This window comes from Triticum aestivum, chromosome 1A (genome assembly GCF_018294505.1).
Source record: "Triticum aestivum cultivar Chinese Spring chromosome 1A, IWGSC CS RefSeq v2.1, whole genome shotgun sequence".
Taxonomy (NCBI): Eukaryota; Viridiplantae; Streptophyta; class Magnoliopsida; order Poales; family Poaceae; genus Triticum; species Triticum aestivum.
Genome location: NC_057794.1, coordinates 129,465,558 through 129,479,132, shown reverse-complemented (window position 1 = coordinate 129,479,132; position 13,575 = coordinate 129,465,558). Strand labels below are relative to the sequence as shown.

At 41.5% G+C, this 13,575-nt stretch overlaps 1 protein-coding gene across 4 annotated transcripts; it reads right to left on the bottom strand.

Moving 5' to 3' along the window:
- Nucleotides 1-1,664: 1,664 nt before the first annotated feature.
- Nucleotides 1,665-5,560, bottom strand: LOC123040638 (pre-mRNA splicing factor SR-like 1). Of its 4 annotated transcripts, XR_006418222.1 has the most exons (7): nt 5,211-5,510; nt 4,210-4,515; nt 3,876-3,932; nt 3,709-3,789; nt 3,309-3,380; nt 3,010-3,046; nt 2,784-2,799 (listed from the first exon to the last, which is right to left on the bottom strand). XR_006418222.1 is itself a non-coding variant. In XM_044463431.1 (6 exons), exons 2-5 carry the CDS (start codon nt 4,495-4,497, stop codon nt 3,014-3,016), a joined length of 474 nt encoding a protein of 157 aa, XP_044319366.1. In that variant the 5' UTR covers nt 4,498-4,515; nt 5,211-5,560; the 3' UTR covers nt 2,522-2,799; nt 3,010-3,013. The 4 variants fall into 4 exon arrangements, 2 of the variants coding, with proteins under 2 accessions (XP_044319360.1, XP_044319366.1); XM_044463431.1 differs by lacking the exon at nt 3,876-3,932 and having other exon boundaries at nt 2,522-2,799; nt 5,211-5,560; XR_006418223.1 differs by lacking the exon at nt 3,010-3,046 and having other exon boundaries at nt 2,664-2,799; nt 5,211-5,509.
- Between the last annotated feature and the right edge of the window lie 8,015 nt (nt 5,561-13,575).

The window sequence follows — 13,575 nt, the reverse complement described above, 5'->3', positions numbered from 1 at the left end:
TGCGTCGGCCACAGGCCTCGTTACCAACATGGACAAGAGCTCTGCCTTGCCTATTCGCTGCGGCGGCCTGGACCTTCCGCACATTCTGTCGGCGCTAAGGATTCCAATCAAATCTTTCCCAACGACTTATCTTGGCATGCCCCTTTCACTTCGGAATCTGACCAAAGTGGACCTGGACCCCTTCCTCATAAAATTCGGAAACAAGGCCGCTGCCTGGAAGGGTGATTTGATGGCAAAGAGCGGCAAGTTGGTGTTACTGAAGACAGGGCTGACCTCACTGGCAATATATATGATGACCGTGCACAAATTACCAGCCTGGGTGATAAAGCCCATGTCGCAGATTTGTCGTGCCTGGCTCTGGAACGGGGACAATACCTGCAACGGTGGGAATTGCAGGGTGTCATGGAGCTTGATCTGCCGCCCCAAACATCTTGGTGGCCTGGGTGTCCTAGACATTGCCAAATTTGGTCGGGCTCTTAGGCTACACTGGCTTTGGCTGGCATGGCAACGTCCGCCGCGACCGTGGGTTAGCTCCCCTCTACCCTGCTACAATGAGGATAGACAACTCTTCGCAATGGCAACAAATATAACAATCGGAGACGGTCGAACGTCAAATTTCTGGAATGACCGCTGGCTGCATAGATCGTGCCCAAAGACGATTGCCCCATCACTATTCCAGATCTCGACGCGAAATAACCGCTCAGTCTGGGATGCTCTGAAGAATGAGACATGGTTGCATGACCTATCTAGGGGACTCTCTAAGCATATGGTCTCGGAGCTCACTGAACTAGCTGCACTGCTCGATAATGTAGAGCTGGTTGAGGGCCAAGCTGACACCATTGCCTGGAGGTTTGAACAAAACCAAGAGTACAGCGCATGCTCGGCCTACCGCTTGCAATTCGTCGGCTCGATCCCCATGGATGGTTACAAATTGATCTGGTCCGGATGGGCCCCTGGCAAGTGCCGGTTCTTCATGTGGACTGTCATGCTCGACAGAATTTTGACTGCTGATGCGCTTTTGCGTCGCGGATGGGAAAATGATTACTTCTGCATGCTCTGTGAGCGGAGTTTAGAAACCCCATCTCATCTTCTCATCGAGTGCCCCTGGTCCAGAACCATTTGGGAGTCCTTCGCCACGCTTGCAGATATGCCTGCTCTCTGCCCGGCGAATTGGACAGGCGACACTAAGTTTGCGCGTTGGATTCAGAGATGCCACGACAACACGGCGAGGGAAAAGAAAAAGGGACTGCTTTCCTTAGTGCACATGATTGCTTGGGAAATTTGGAAGGAGCGGAATCGACGGATCTTCCAAAAGGAATTCTTGACTCTGGAAAGCTTCAGGCGTAAGATTAGGGACGAGATCAGGTTGTGGAATTTGGCAGGTGCTGGGATCCCCTTTGATCCGGGCTGAGCCCCCACCCTCGCTAGCTTCTCTCTTCTTTCTCTTTATTTTCCCTTCTTCTTGCGCTGACTGTCCTGTTTCTGGGACACTTGGACCCCTTTTGTACCTTGTTCTCTCTTCTGATCAATGAATTTGGCAAGCTTTGCCAACATTCAAAAAAAAAAAAAAGATTTAGCAAAACCACTCTGATATACATTTTCAAGGCAGTTGAATGCAACTCATTAGCACATGGCTTTCAAATGACATGACAAGGATTTCAATCTTACGCGTTAGAGATGTATCATTCTTTCTTCAAATGAAAGAGATGTATCATTGCATTCTTCATTTTTGCTCTAGTGCCAGACATCATGTAACCCAGTTGGTACACGTCAAACATTCAGCCTAACATGATAACGTTGTGTTGATGAATTTGGTAGACTGACTGCACGTCCGAAAGACATGGATTGATGAACCAACATAAAGTACAAGCGTTTACAAAGACTGAGCTCTCACTAATGTCAATGCAGAAGCCGGTAGATCAAACGGTGGAGTAACATGACCTTGATGACAGAGTCGGCAGTTCAAATTTATCTCCACCTAGGGCCTCCCAGCCTAATAACCTCCTCGGCACATGAATCATGGTGAAGCCGCCTGGCATCACCGTCATCCTTCTTCTCAGTTACGTCGCCGTACAGGTCTTTCAGCTTAGCTAGGTTGCTCGAGGCAGCAGCAGCCTTCTCTTTGCTTATATCCCCAAATGGACTAGATCGATGCTCATTCCTGCTCCGACTCCGGCTCCTGCTCTTGCTACGACTCCGGCTTCTGCTCCTATGACATGAGCTGGAGCGTCTGTGTCTACTATTGTCACGCTCGCTTCGGTAATCCCTTCTTTCTTCTGAATGCCTGGACCTGTAATAGTCACAATCCCTGCTGTCACGGTCATAATCACGCTTTCTGTCATGGCTTGAACGATCACGCTCTCGGTGACGGCTTGAACGGCCAGTATCTCGGTCACGGCTTGAATGGTCAGTATCTCGATCACGGCTTGAACGGTCAGTATCTCGGTCACGGCTTGAACGGTTACCTTCTCGGTCGTGACTTGAACGGTCATTGTAAGGCCCCTCCCGACTTACACTGCGACGAAATGGTGAAGATGATCTCCGATGATCATCTTGGGTGACTGTTCGCCGCACTGGGGAAGAATCCCGTGTGGAAGCACGGTGCGGCACACGCTGTCCAAAAGAAACCGACAGAGAAGCTTTAACAGATGGGGGGCGACGGGCAGTGTCCTCTGATCCGTGGCGACTGTCTCCAGTCACCCCAGAAAGCTTGGTAGGCAGCTTCATCTTCTCAAGATTGGTTGTTACTTGACGAACTACTGGAACAGGAACTCTTGGAAGGATACTATCAAAGTAGTACTGCACAAGGAAAACAGAGCAACATGCTTGTCAATATAAACTTGCAAACATAAAGTCAAATTAGGCGACACAATTCAATCCAATGTTGTGCTATGGCCATTGAGAATCACAAATAAACCTTTAACCAACTATCTATGAATTTGACACAGCTTCTTGGAAAAGAGAAGAGCATATACTATGAGCAAGCTATGTTGTTGAACCATGACTTGCCTGACTAAAAAATTTGTCCAGCTAGTTGGCATAGTTTCTGAACATATATACAATAAACACAAGATTAAAAACTGTTAACAGCATCAGAAAATAGAAGGTGAGAAGTAGCATGGAGAAATAAACTCATGTAGTATAGTAATCTAGTTCACATGAGAATTAAAAGAATTAGCTACAGGAAGGTGAGCCAATAGAGAAAGGAACAAACATTCTTCAGTTATAACGACATAAACAGGAAAAAAAATGTCAAACAAACAAGTGCACTTATTTTTATTCTGAAAGCAAGAACTTGAGATGCAGACCTGTCCAAGTATAAGATCACGCACATATACACCCATGGTTGTCATGCGACCATTAGATCCAGGGGAGAATTCCTGCATCAAGCCAAAAATTATAATTATATGGCTAACTAGCTAATTAGTTAATAATGATGAAATCAAATGGACTCGATATATTTCCTTATTAATTATAAACTTGTATTCCTTGGTTTGTATAGCATGACTTCTGCAATTAGCACATCTTTCTTGAACAAGCTAGTTGCAGGCCATATAGCTCCTCTAATGGACCGTATCCACTTATTATTTGGAAATTAAATGGAAGCTCAATATGGTTATGGTCTTATGGACTTATGAAAGTACATATAACAGCAAAAAACATAAAAGTACAAGAAATATACAAATGAAAACTCAAAAACAGCAATACCTCATCATCCTTCAAGTAGGGCTCATACCATGTCCATAGGATCTTTGGATCAGCAACATATCGAAGATACAAAAATCCTATCTGCAAAAACAAACACCAATTGGTTATTTAGTAGAAGCCAGCTGATTATCTAACACGATAAATGAAGACAAACAAAAAATGCTCACAAATCCAATGCACAGACTGGTACACTACTGCTTGCAAACTTTGTTCATCCACGTGTCCTAGGACCAAAATCAAGACACAAGGCCATCCAAGAAAGCAAGTCATATGACTGTTAGTGGTTATAACCAAAATGTAATAAGTGAACGTAAAAAAAATGGAAGAGTTAGGATAAGTTGATAACACCAGTTTGTCACTGCAAACATACTAACACTTTGTTTTCGTACAACTTTGACATACAACCTAGTGCATGCATTAATCGCAAACAAATATAACGAGTAGACACAACAACCATGATGCGTGTATTTGTCAAAAGTGACTTATGTCAAAGAAACTTACAGCTCTAATGTATGGGGAGTCAGGATGCTTCAACAAACCATGCATCTGTTTCACAGTAAGCTTCATGGTGAAGAACTTGTAGAGGAGACAAAATGCAGTGGAAGGACCCCTGCAATTGCCAGTCATCCAAGGCTCCACATGATCAACTTGGTTGTAGATCTCGTCAATGACCTCATGATAGGTCTTCATCCTGTAGAGCTCCTTGAAGTAATCAGAAGAAAGAATATTCATACAGAGAACCTTCTCCATCAGCATATCAATGGGCTTCCCTGAAGTCTGTATCTCCATATTTCAGCGAACACAAACCTGGACCAAAAACAGAGGGATCCTCTTATTAGCTTAAAGCCTCAAAGCTTATGTCACATGCAGGTAGTTGAAAAGTATAATATAATGAACCTTTTCCCAAAATACGCGAATATTTGCAGATATATTGCCACCTGAGACAAATGTAGATCAGTCTTTACCTCAAATGGCTGAAAATTCATGTGTCCCTTACTAACCATGAAATGCCCAATTAAGCTCTCAAGGTCGACAAATTCTACCATGTTACTATAAGTGTGTCCAACAAGTAATGGCACGGAAGCAAACCTCGAGAGCGGCTGATAGTTTTACCATGTATATAACTCAATTAAGAGAGTCCCCACTGTGATGTCCAGACAACCTGCAGTGAGCCTTTTCCACTATCTAGCCTAAGGACTTTCCCCAATAACTTAATCCCTCCAAATCGCTGATGCGAATAAATGCAACCCACCATACACTTGTATTTCTATGGGGCCAAGTAGAACTAGACTAGAACTATTTACACAAAGAATTTTCCATGGCCATTAATCACACAGATTCATCGGAAACCCTATCGTTAACGTACACGATTTCGTCAGAGGACATTCTCGTCTATTCCGCACTTTAATAGCAAAAAAAGGTCTCAAACTAGTAATCGCCTCTACTTAACTAATAACTGGCGAGATGAATCTATGTACGCAGAGACAGAGAGAGATACTCACACGCAGGATGGCCAACCCTAGGACCTCCTCGGCTTCCAAGACCGCGGGCGGCTCGCGGAGACCCCAAAGCAGACGGGATGACGACGCTCGGTAGAGGATGAACTCGTATCGGCTTCGGCTTCGGCGGCGGGCGAGATGGTTGGGATTCGTCGGTAGCTTGGAGGTCGCCGGAGATGGATGAGGGGGAGGGGAGGGGAGGGGAGGCTGTGGATTTGTGGAGGTGGGAGAGTCGCGTACGACTCGGAATCCAATCATCTATTGGGCTTTTCCAAGCAGCTGATGCCCTTTATTGGGCTCTCCGCGAGGTTTTGCCCGTTACAAGACCAGACTGCATGTTAGGCTCTTTTCCTCTTCTTTTCAAATTGATGGATGAGAGATTTTATCGTTGTTCTTCTTGGTCTCAACTTTTATTATTTTACAAGCAAACATGCCCGTGTGTTGCAACGGGAGACATACAAAAATACATGCTAGCCAAATAAGTATGACTCAACATCCAGACATATGAGTGTCCTCTATTTTAACACGGTGGCTCACCATGTTGCCACATATCTTTCTTCTTTACTCTCATTGATGATGAACACAATGTCCACATGATCGCAATGCATTGGACATGGTAAATCCCTAGGCAATGAGCTTGCCACTGCACGACACACTTGCCAATGTCTCGTGCAAGGGACTATTTAAATCTTTAAAAACAAATCTAATCAACCACGAACTACTCCCAATGCCTAGACATATAAAGACTTTCCAAAAAGTAATCAAATTCTAGACATAAAATATTTCTAAATCGGTGAACAATTTTTCGAATCAACAAACACCTTTTTTAAATTAGGACATCTATAAAAAATCACGAACATTTGTTTTGTTTAGACAAACATTTATTGAAATGCATGATTAGTTTTTGAATTCATGAATATTTTTTGACTCAGCTAACATTTTTTGAATTGATGACTTTTTTAAAAATTGGGGATAAATTTTGAATTTCACAAAAAACATTTGATTTTTTGAATATTTTCTAAAATTCCATGCTTTTTTCCAGATTCACGAATATGTTTTGAATACACAATCATTTTTTTTTCAAAATCATGAACATGATTTTAGTTGCCGACATGTTTTTCCAGATTGTGTTTTTTTATAATTTTCTAATAGTTTCATAAAATCACCAACACTTTTTAAAACAACGAAAATTTTATAATTTCCCAAAGATTTTTTTAATTCACTCACATTTTATAATTTCTCTAACATTATTTTATAACTAGAATTTTTTATAATTTGGAATTCTGAAATTAATTTAAAGAAGAAAAACTTAAACATAAATGAGAAAAGAAAAGAAAAGACAAAATAAATAAAAACAAAGGGCGTCATACCCCGTAGGGGGTGGAGGAGGTGTCTAAAAAAGGAGGCAAAAAATCGGTATTACCAGGATTCAAACTCTGGTCTCCAGGGTAGAAGCAACATGCTCTAGCCACCATACTAGTAGTGTGTCTATGTTTTAGATAGGGTATTACATTATAAAACCACTGAGCATGGCGGCGCCTTTTGAAATAAAAACCAAATCATTTTCTTAACTTGCGGGTGGAACAACGGGTAATTTATAGCTAATTCAGGGACGATTATTTGGACGGACGACCAAAAGCACTATTTGCTTTATTATTAAGGGTAGACTAGAACAATGCCCGTGCGTTGGAACGGGATATAAATATTATATTCCCTCTGTTCCATAATATAAGAACGTCACTTAAAAACATTTTTATATTATGGGACAGAGAGAGTAGTATGGTACCTTGTGATTTATCTGTCTATAATAATGCGAATGTGTAAATAAATGTTCGTTAATTTCTGCCTGTGAATTACTTTATATTTTGATCAGAAGTTTGGTAAGTAAATTAAAGTAAAATTGGTTCCGAACCTAACTAAATTAAGTTGATTGATTATTACTAGTAAGTGTGCACGTGCAATGCATGTCTATTTGAACTAATAAGTGTGCACACGCAATACGCATCTATTTGGATTAACATATTATACTAAACTTAATACAAGACAATTTATTCATAAATTTGAAATTTCCCTATAAAGTACACGATCTCTTATTTCCAACTCATACAAATAATTTGAAATATCGTTTCTTCTTAATCAACATGTCTCCTGTATTAAAAGACCATCCACTTTTCTCAATGTATAAAATTCAAAATTATTTAGAAGATTCATCATGATTCTTTATATGCACACATTTATGCAAGTATAGTCACACATGAAAATGTCACTTAGGACAAGCTAAGGAACCGTTTCAATGCCAACAAATTTCAGTCAAGAATTACACAAGATCGTCATGAACATATACAGAGAGAAGTGACCTCTCTTTCTCCGAGATTGATCGAACAACAAGTTTTTGTATATATCTATCCGACACTATTACATATATACAATATAACATCTCTTATAATCCCTAACATCTAAAATCGATTTCAACTTTCACATGGCATTCTTCATCTTTATGTATGACATGGTCAAGAAAGAATCCCGCCAATTCCTCTTGAATTGCTCGTATGCGATCATGTGGTATGAGTTCATTCCGCATCTGTCACATCTAATTTAAAGAAGAGGGTCAATACATATATATAAAAGAAACTCAACACAATTGATGGTAATAAAATAAAATTGTGAATATTGTTTATGTACTAAATGATATGAAATTTACCACGACCACAAAATATCCTACATTCATCATCATCATAATCAACATGCAGTTTTTGCTTCTCTTGTATGTAGTCCAAGTTTTTTATCAGGAAAACATGTTAACTCAACTGTAGATAAGGATGGTATGAAAATGCTCATGTAAAATTACAATTGCCATGTATCTGCTGGACAAACAAATACACTTATGTAAACTTCAGTTTTTTTTAGTAAAACTTATGCGAACTTTAGTTTTTTCCATTAAAACTTATGCAAACTTCTGGGTTTTTTCAGTGAAACATAATTTCATGACTGCAAGTAAGGTCTTGGTTCAACCAATTTGTTTGTGAGTTCATTATGTAGTCGTGAGTTGGCCATGTAATAACCGGTAGTCAGGATGTCTATTGCGGGTACGCGAAAATCAGTGAAAAAATAAAGAAAGAAAGAAGGCGAACGTCTCTGTGTGTGCTCCAACGCTCCTCTGTTTCTCATTGCTTCATCTCTAGTTCATGTACTTCTAGATGTGTCACCACCGGCGAGGTAGTGATGACAGTAAAAAAACAACACTCGATACTTACTTGATTAATGTGTGTGTGTGGTGCGTTCGCGTGAAGGCGAGCGTCTCCGTCGTTTAGGCCTGCGAGCGGCCGCGGCGACCGTGTCCTCTCACCAGCTGGGCGGCATTGTCGACGCAGGTGAGTCAGTCATCCAGCTTTGAGGCGGCGGCCTTCATGCATCGGGATTAGCTTTGGACGACGTCGTCCACGCGCGAGTACCGGACAAGCGTGTCCAACGGAGCAGCACGCGTCAGAGCTGAGGGAGTCGGCGGTGGCTTCGGGCAAGTGAGATGGGGCCGTGATTAGCTTCACCTGCTGCACAGTGGCCGAGACCTGCACCGCCCTGGGGACGATGATGGTTGGCGACCAGGCGAATCTACATGCATGGTTGTGGGGGCAGATTTTTTTGGCCCGCTTATACTGGTCCAAGATACTCTGTGTTGCCCCCACTTGAAGGACCTCGGCGGTGGGTGGTTGCCAGCGTGAGTGTTGTGGATGGAGCCGAAGTCGACGCGGATGCCGGTGGTTCCTGGAGAGCATGCCCAGGATGTGGACGAAGTCGTTGCAGTCAGTAGAAGTGTGTTCGGAGGAAGCCGCAGCTCCTCCTCACGTGTCTCCCATTGTGGCTCGCGTGTGTGGTGGGCTGGTGACGGCTGGCGACTCGCGATCACGATTCCCTGGTAGGAGACGATAGGATGCGCTCGCGATTAGTTTCCTAATAATTAGATGCGTTTGTGATTAGTTATCTAATAGGATGCAGCCATGATTAGTTTCCCAATAATTAGATGCGTCCGTAATTAATTTCTTAATAGGATGGCTGGTAATTATTTTCCTAATAATAGGATGCACGGGTGTTTTTTTTCCTAATAATAGGATGGGTTTGTCATTAGTTTCCTAATAATTAGATGTGCCCGTGATTAGTTTCTTAATAGGATGTGTCCGTGATTATAGTTTCCTAATTGACTAGGCATGGACTTTCATATTTTCCTCCGCGGTGGAGTACGGTCAGTCAATGTAAATTGCTAAGTGCACACAGAGAACAGATTCGGTTAAGGCTAGCCGTTAGATTGAATTTAGTGGGACTAATCATGCGATGGTAATGTATCCGTGTACGTTTTGTGGGGTGCACTTAGAAAAGATAATATTTGCTCTTTTATAAGTAGTATAGATATAGGAAATGTTGGACGAAGGGGTGATGAAAAAAAAGGTGAAATAGAAACCTTACGTTCTTTCTAAGTGGTAGAGATAGAGATTATTTTTACTGCGTTCAAAAAGATCCATGTAAATTAGAAAACATTTATGTTTGACACGGTCACAACTTGTAGTCTTTTTTTTAACTTGAATGTGTAGTTTATCTTTATCTACGTCATGACACAATTTTTCTTTAGGGTTGTCATGACACAATTCTATTTTTAGAGAAGTCATGACACAATTCAGGTGTGTCCTCTTTCATCTTCTTTCACCAAAGAAGGTTCTGATTTTCTTTTCTTTTTTCTTTTATTTTGCTTTTTAAGTTTTATTCCATTATTGATATGTTATGTAGCAGCTGAACAAGGCCCCTTCTTCTTTTCTCGTGGAAATGAGTTCTGTTCTAAGGTTATAGAGTTACAGTCAAGAGGCAAGAATGCCTCGATACATAGAACCCCTCTACGCAGCCAAATAGCGGTGCTAACAATCTGATATTTTATTTTGACTACGATGAAACTTTCATGGAATATACTTCGGAACCTTTCTTAAGGGTTTGATTTCCAATGCTAGATGACCATATGAAGACCAGACTAAGAGCATATCCAGCATATCCGTAAAACACCGACCCACAAAACTCATTTACAATTCACAAAGAAACGGATTTGCAGGCCGACGCGGGCTGCGGCCGAGCAGACCCCGCGTTCAGGGTCTGCTCGGCCGCAACCCTACCCTTGCAATAAAAAAAACCCGAAAATAAAAGTTTTCCAAATGCCTTCAAAATTTAATATGATTTTTCTAGAATATTTAAGAATTATTGGCACTGAGAACACACCACGGGGACCCATCATGTGCCCACGAGGGTGGAGGGCGCGCCCACCCCCCTAGGACGCGCCCCCTACCTCATGGACCCCACGTGAGCCCCTCCACTTATTCTTGCATCCACACACTCCGTCTTCCTCCAGAAAAAATCATCCACCAGCTCAAACCCGAGTTCTAACTCATCTTGCTGCCATTTTCGATCTATTTGCTCAAAGCTCCATTCACAAAACTGCTTTGGGGGATTGTTCTTTGGTATGTGACTCCTCCAATGGTCCAATTAGTTTTTGTTCTAATGCTTTATTTATTGCAAATTTTTGCTGCTTAGGTGACTCTGTTCTTGAGCTTGCATGTTAAATGTATGTGGTCAAAAGTAGTTTTATTGCATTATATGGCCTCTAGGCACTTGTGGGAGTAGTTGCTATCAATCTTGTTGAGTTTGGTTCACTTTTATTTTGAGTTACTAAAAATTTCAGAAATTTTTCAAAGGAAGAAATATGTCTAGGAAAATGTACCAAGGTGGTTCCTCAAGAAAGCAGGCACCTAGGCTTGCTATACGTGAGGCAGACTATGAACTACCAAGGGAAGCTCAAGTGTGGCCTTGCGAATGGCCGTCGGAGGAGTTTATGATCCGTGCAGGCATCAAGGAAGAATTTGACGCGTATGCGCGCAATGCTGATCTTGAGAGCTTCGTGACAGATAAGTGCCTGCAATACCACTACCTAACTGATTTCTTTGTGAGAAGGTTCAAATTTACATCCTCGCGCAACTCTCACACTGTTCTATTTGATCTTTATGATAAATCATATACCATGGACCTAGAAGATTTTAATACTTCTTGTAAACTCCCACATGGGGGCAATGTTAGTGAACCTCGCAAATCTGAATATAAAGACTTTCTTGCTAGTATTAATGTGGGGGAATCTAGGAAAATTACACAAGCTACCATAGGGAGCATTCATTTTCCTTCCATACATTATTTTGCTCTCTTCATGGGTAGATGCATTAACAGTAAAGATGAGGCTTGTCACATGTGGGTTCCAGATCTCAGTGTCCTCAAGAGTGCTGTATTAGGTGATAAACAATATAACTTGGGGGCTATTATTGCACGTAGGTTGCATCTTAATAGTTTAAGTGGAGACTTGTTTGGTGGAATCTATGCAACTCGTGTAGCTAATTTTCTTGATATACCCATACATGAGAATGATATTGAGTTGCCTCCTGCTTATCTAGATTATAATGCTATGGTTTGTCATCAGTTTGTTGAGAGGAATGAACAGTTCCCCCAGTACCGACTAATCTTTGACAGACGGCGCACCGTCCATGTTGCTCTCTCTGCTCCTGCTTTCTTTGACTTTCAGACAAAAGGGAGATATGTTATAATCAGGGAGGAGGCGAACGAGTACGAGAGGAGGACGGAGGCAGCTCGCCTCCAAGCTGCAGCCCGTGAGGCAATAGTAGTTGCATCACAGTACGATCCCATCTACAACTTTGGATATCCACCAGGCCAGCCATGGCCCTAGACCAACGTAGGCCAAAAGCCTAAGCTTGCCGGAGTATGTATCTCTCACCGACATTACATTTATGTTCACACACTCATGCCAGTTGTCGGTGCTCATACTTTTTCATTGTACCATCCATGCTAGTTTATTTTATTTTCCGACGTTCTTCTTGTGTGTTTGAAAAACCTTTAGAAAAACATAAAAAATTAGTTGTAGATTTTAGCTAGTTTACTTTCCATGTCTGTAGTAGTAATAATTAAAAAGAAAACCCAAAAAGATTTCTTGTTCTTCTTTTTCTTGTTGGGAGCTTTCCCGTGTAAATAGTTTTATTTCCTTTCTTTTCTTTGGAGGTCGAGAGGAGAAGACCATGATGAAAATGTTGAGTGGCTCTTATATGCATTATTGTTGATCTAACCAGGAGCCCATATTGCCTTGTCTTCTTTCTTGTATTGAATGCTTGTAGATTCCAGCTCAGTCCAATGCACGTGCACTATTATTATTATCCACACCGTTCGGTTGTGCAAGTGAAAGGCAATAATGACGATATATGATGAACTGATTGAGATGAGAGAAGCTGGTATGAACTCGACCTATCTTGTTTTTGTAAATATGATTAGTTCATCGTTCCTGATTCAGTCTATTATGAATGAAACATGTTTGCAATGACAATTAGAGATTATAATTGCTCATGCCATGCTTAATTAGCTAGGAGTTTATAATGGTTTATCTTGCATGCCCACATGCTATTAAAATGGTTGTGATGTGGTATGATAGGGTGGTATCCTCCTTTGAACTATTCGAGTGGCTTGACTTGGCACATGTTCACGCATGTAGTTGAAACAAGATCAACATAGCCTCCATGATATTTATGTCATGGTGAATTATATCCTACTCATGCTTGCACTCAGTGTTAATTAATTTTAATGCATGTTCATGATTGTTTGTCGCTCTCTAGCTGGTCGCTTCCCAGTCTCTTTCTATCCTCCACTTGTACTAAGCGGGAATACTGCTTGTGCATCCACCTCCGTAAACCCCAAAGTTATTCCATATGAGTCCACCATACCTTCCTATATGCAGTATCTACCTGCCGTTCCAAGTAAATTTGCATTTGTCAAACTCTAAACCTTCAAATGAAATTCTGCTTTGTATGCTCGAATAGCTCATGTATCAATTAGTGCTATCTATATCTTCCATGCTAGGCGGGTTATTCTCAAGAGGAGTGGACTCTGCTCCTCACTCACGAGAAAATGGCTGGTAACCGGGATGCCCAGTCCCATGCTCTAACCAAATCAAAATAATTGCAAATAAAACTCCCCCAGGATTGTTGTTAGTTGGAGGCACCAGTTGTTTCGGACAAGCCATGGATTGATGTTTGTTGGTGGTAGGGGGAGTATAAACTTTACCACTCTGCTTGGGAACCGCCTATAATGTGTGTAGCATGGAAGATATCGAGATCTCTCGGTTGTTATGTTGACAATGAAAGTATACCACTCAAAATATTATTTATCTCTATTTCAAAATCGAGCTCTGGCACCTCTACAAATCCCTGCTTCCCTCTGTGAAGGGCCTATCTATTTACTTTTATGTTGAGTCATCATCCTCTTATTAAAAAGCACCAGTTGGAGAGCA

Excerpts from the sequence above, each read along its gene's own strand:
- LOC123040638 (XM_044463425.1), bottom strand. The coding sequence starts at position 4,497 with ATGGAGATACAGACTTCAGGGAAGCCCATTGATATGCTGATGGAGAAG. Across the intron at positions 3,790-4,209 it reads ACTCCCCATACATTAGAGCT|ATAGGATTTTTGTATCTTCG; the intron begins GTAAGTTTCTTT and ends TTGTTTTTGCAG. Across the intron at positions 2,800-3,308 it reads GTGATCTTATACTTGGACAG|TACTACTTTGATAGTATCCT; the intron begins GTCTGCATCTCA and ends TTCCTTGTGCAG.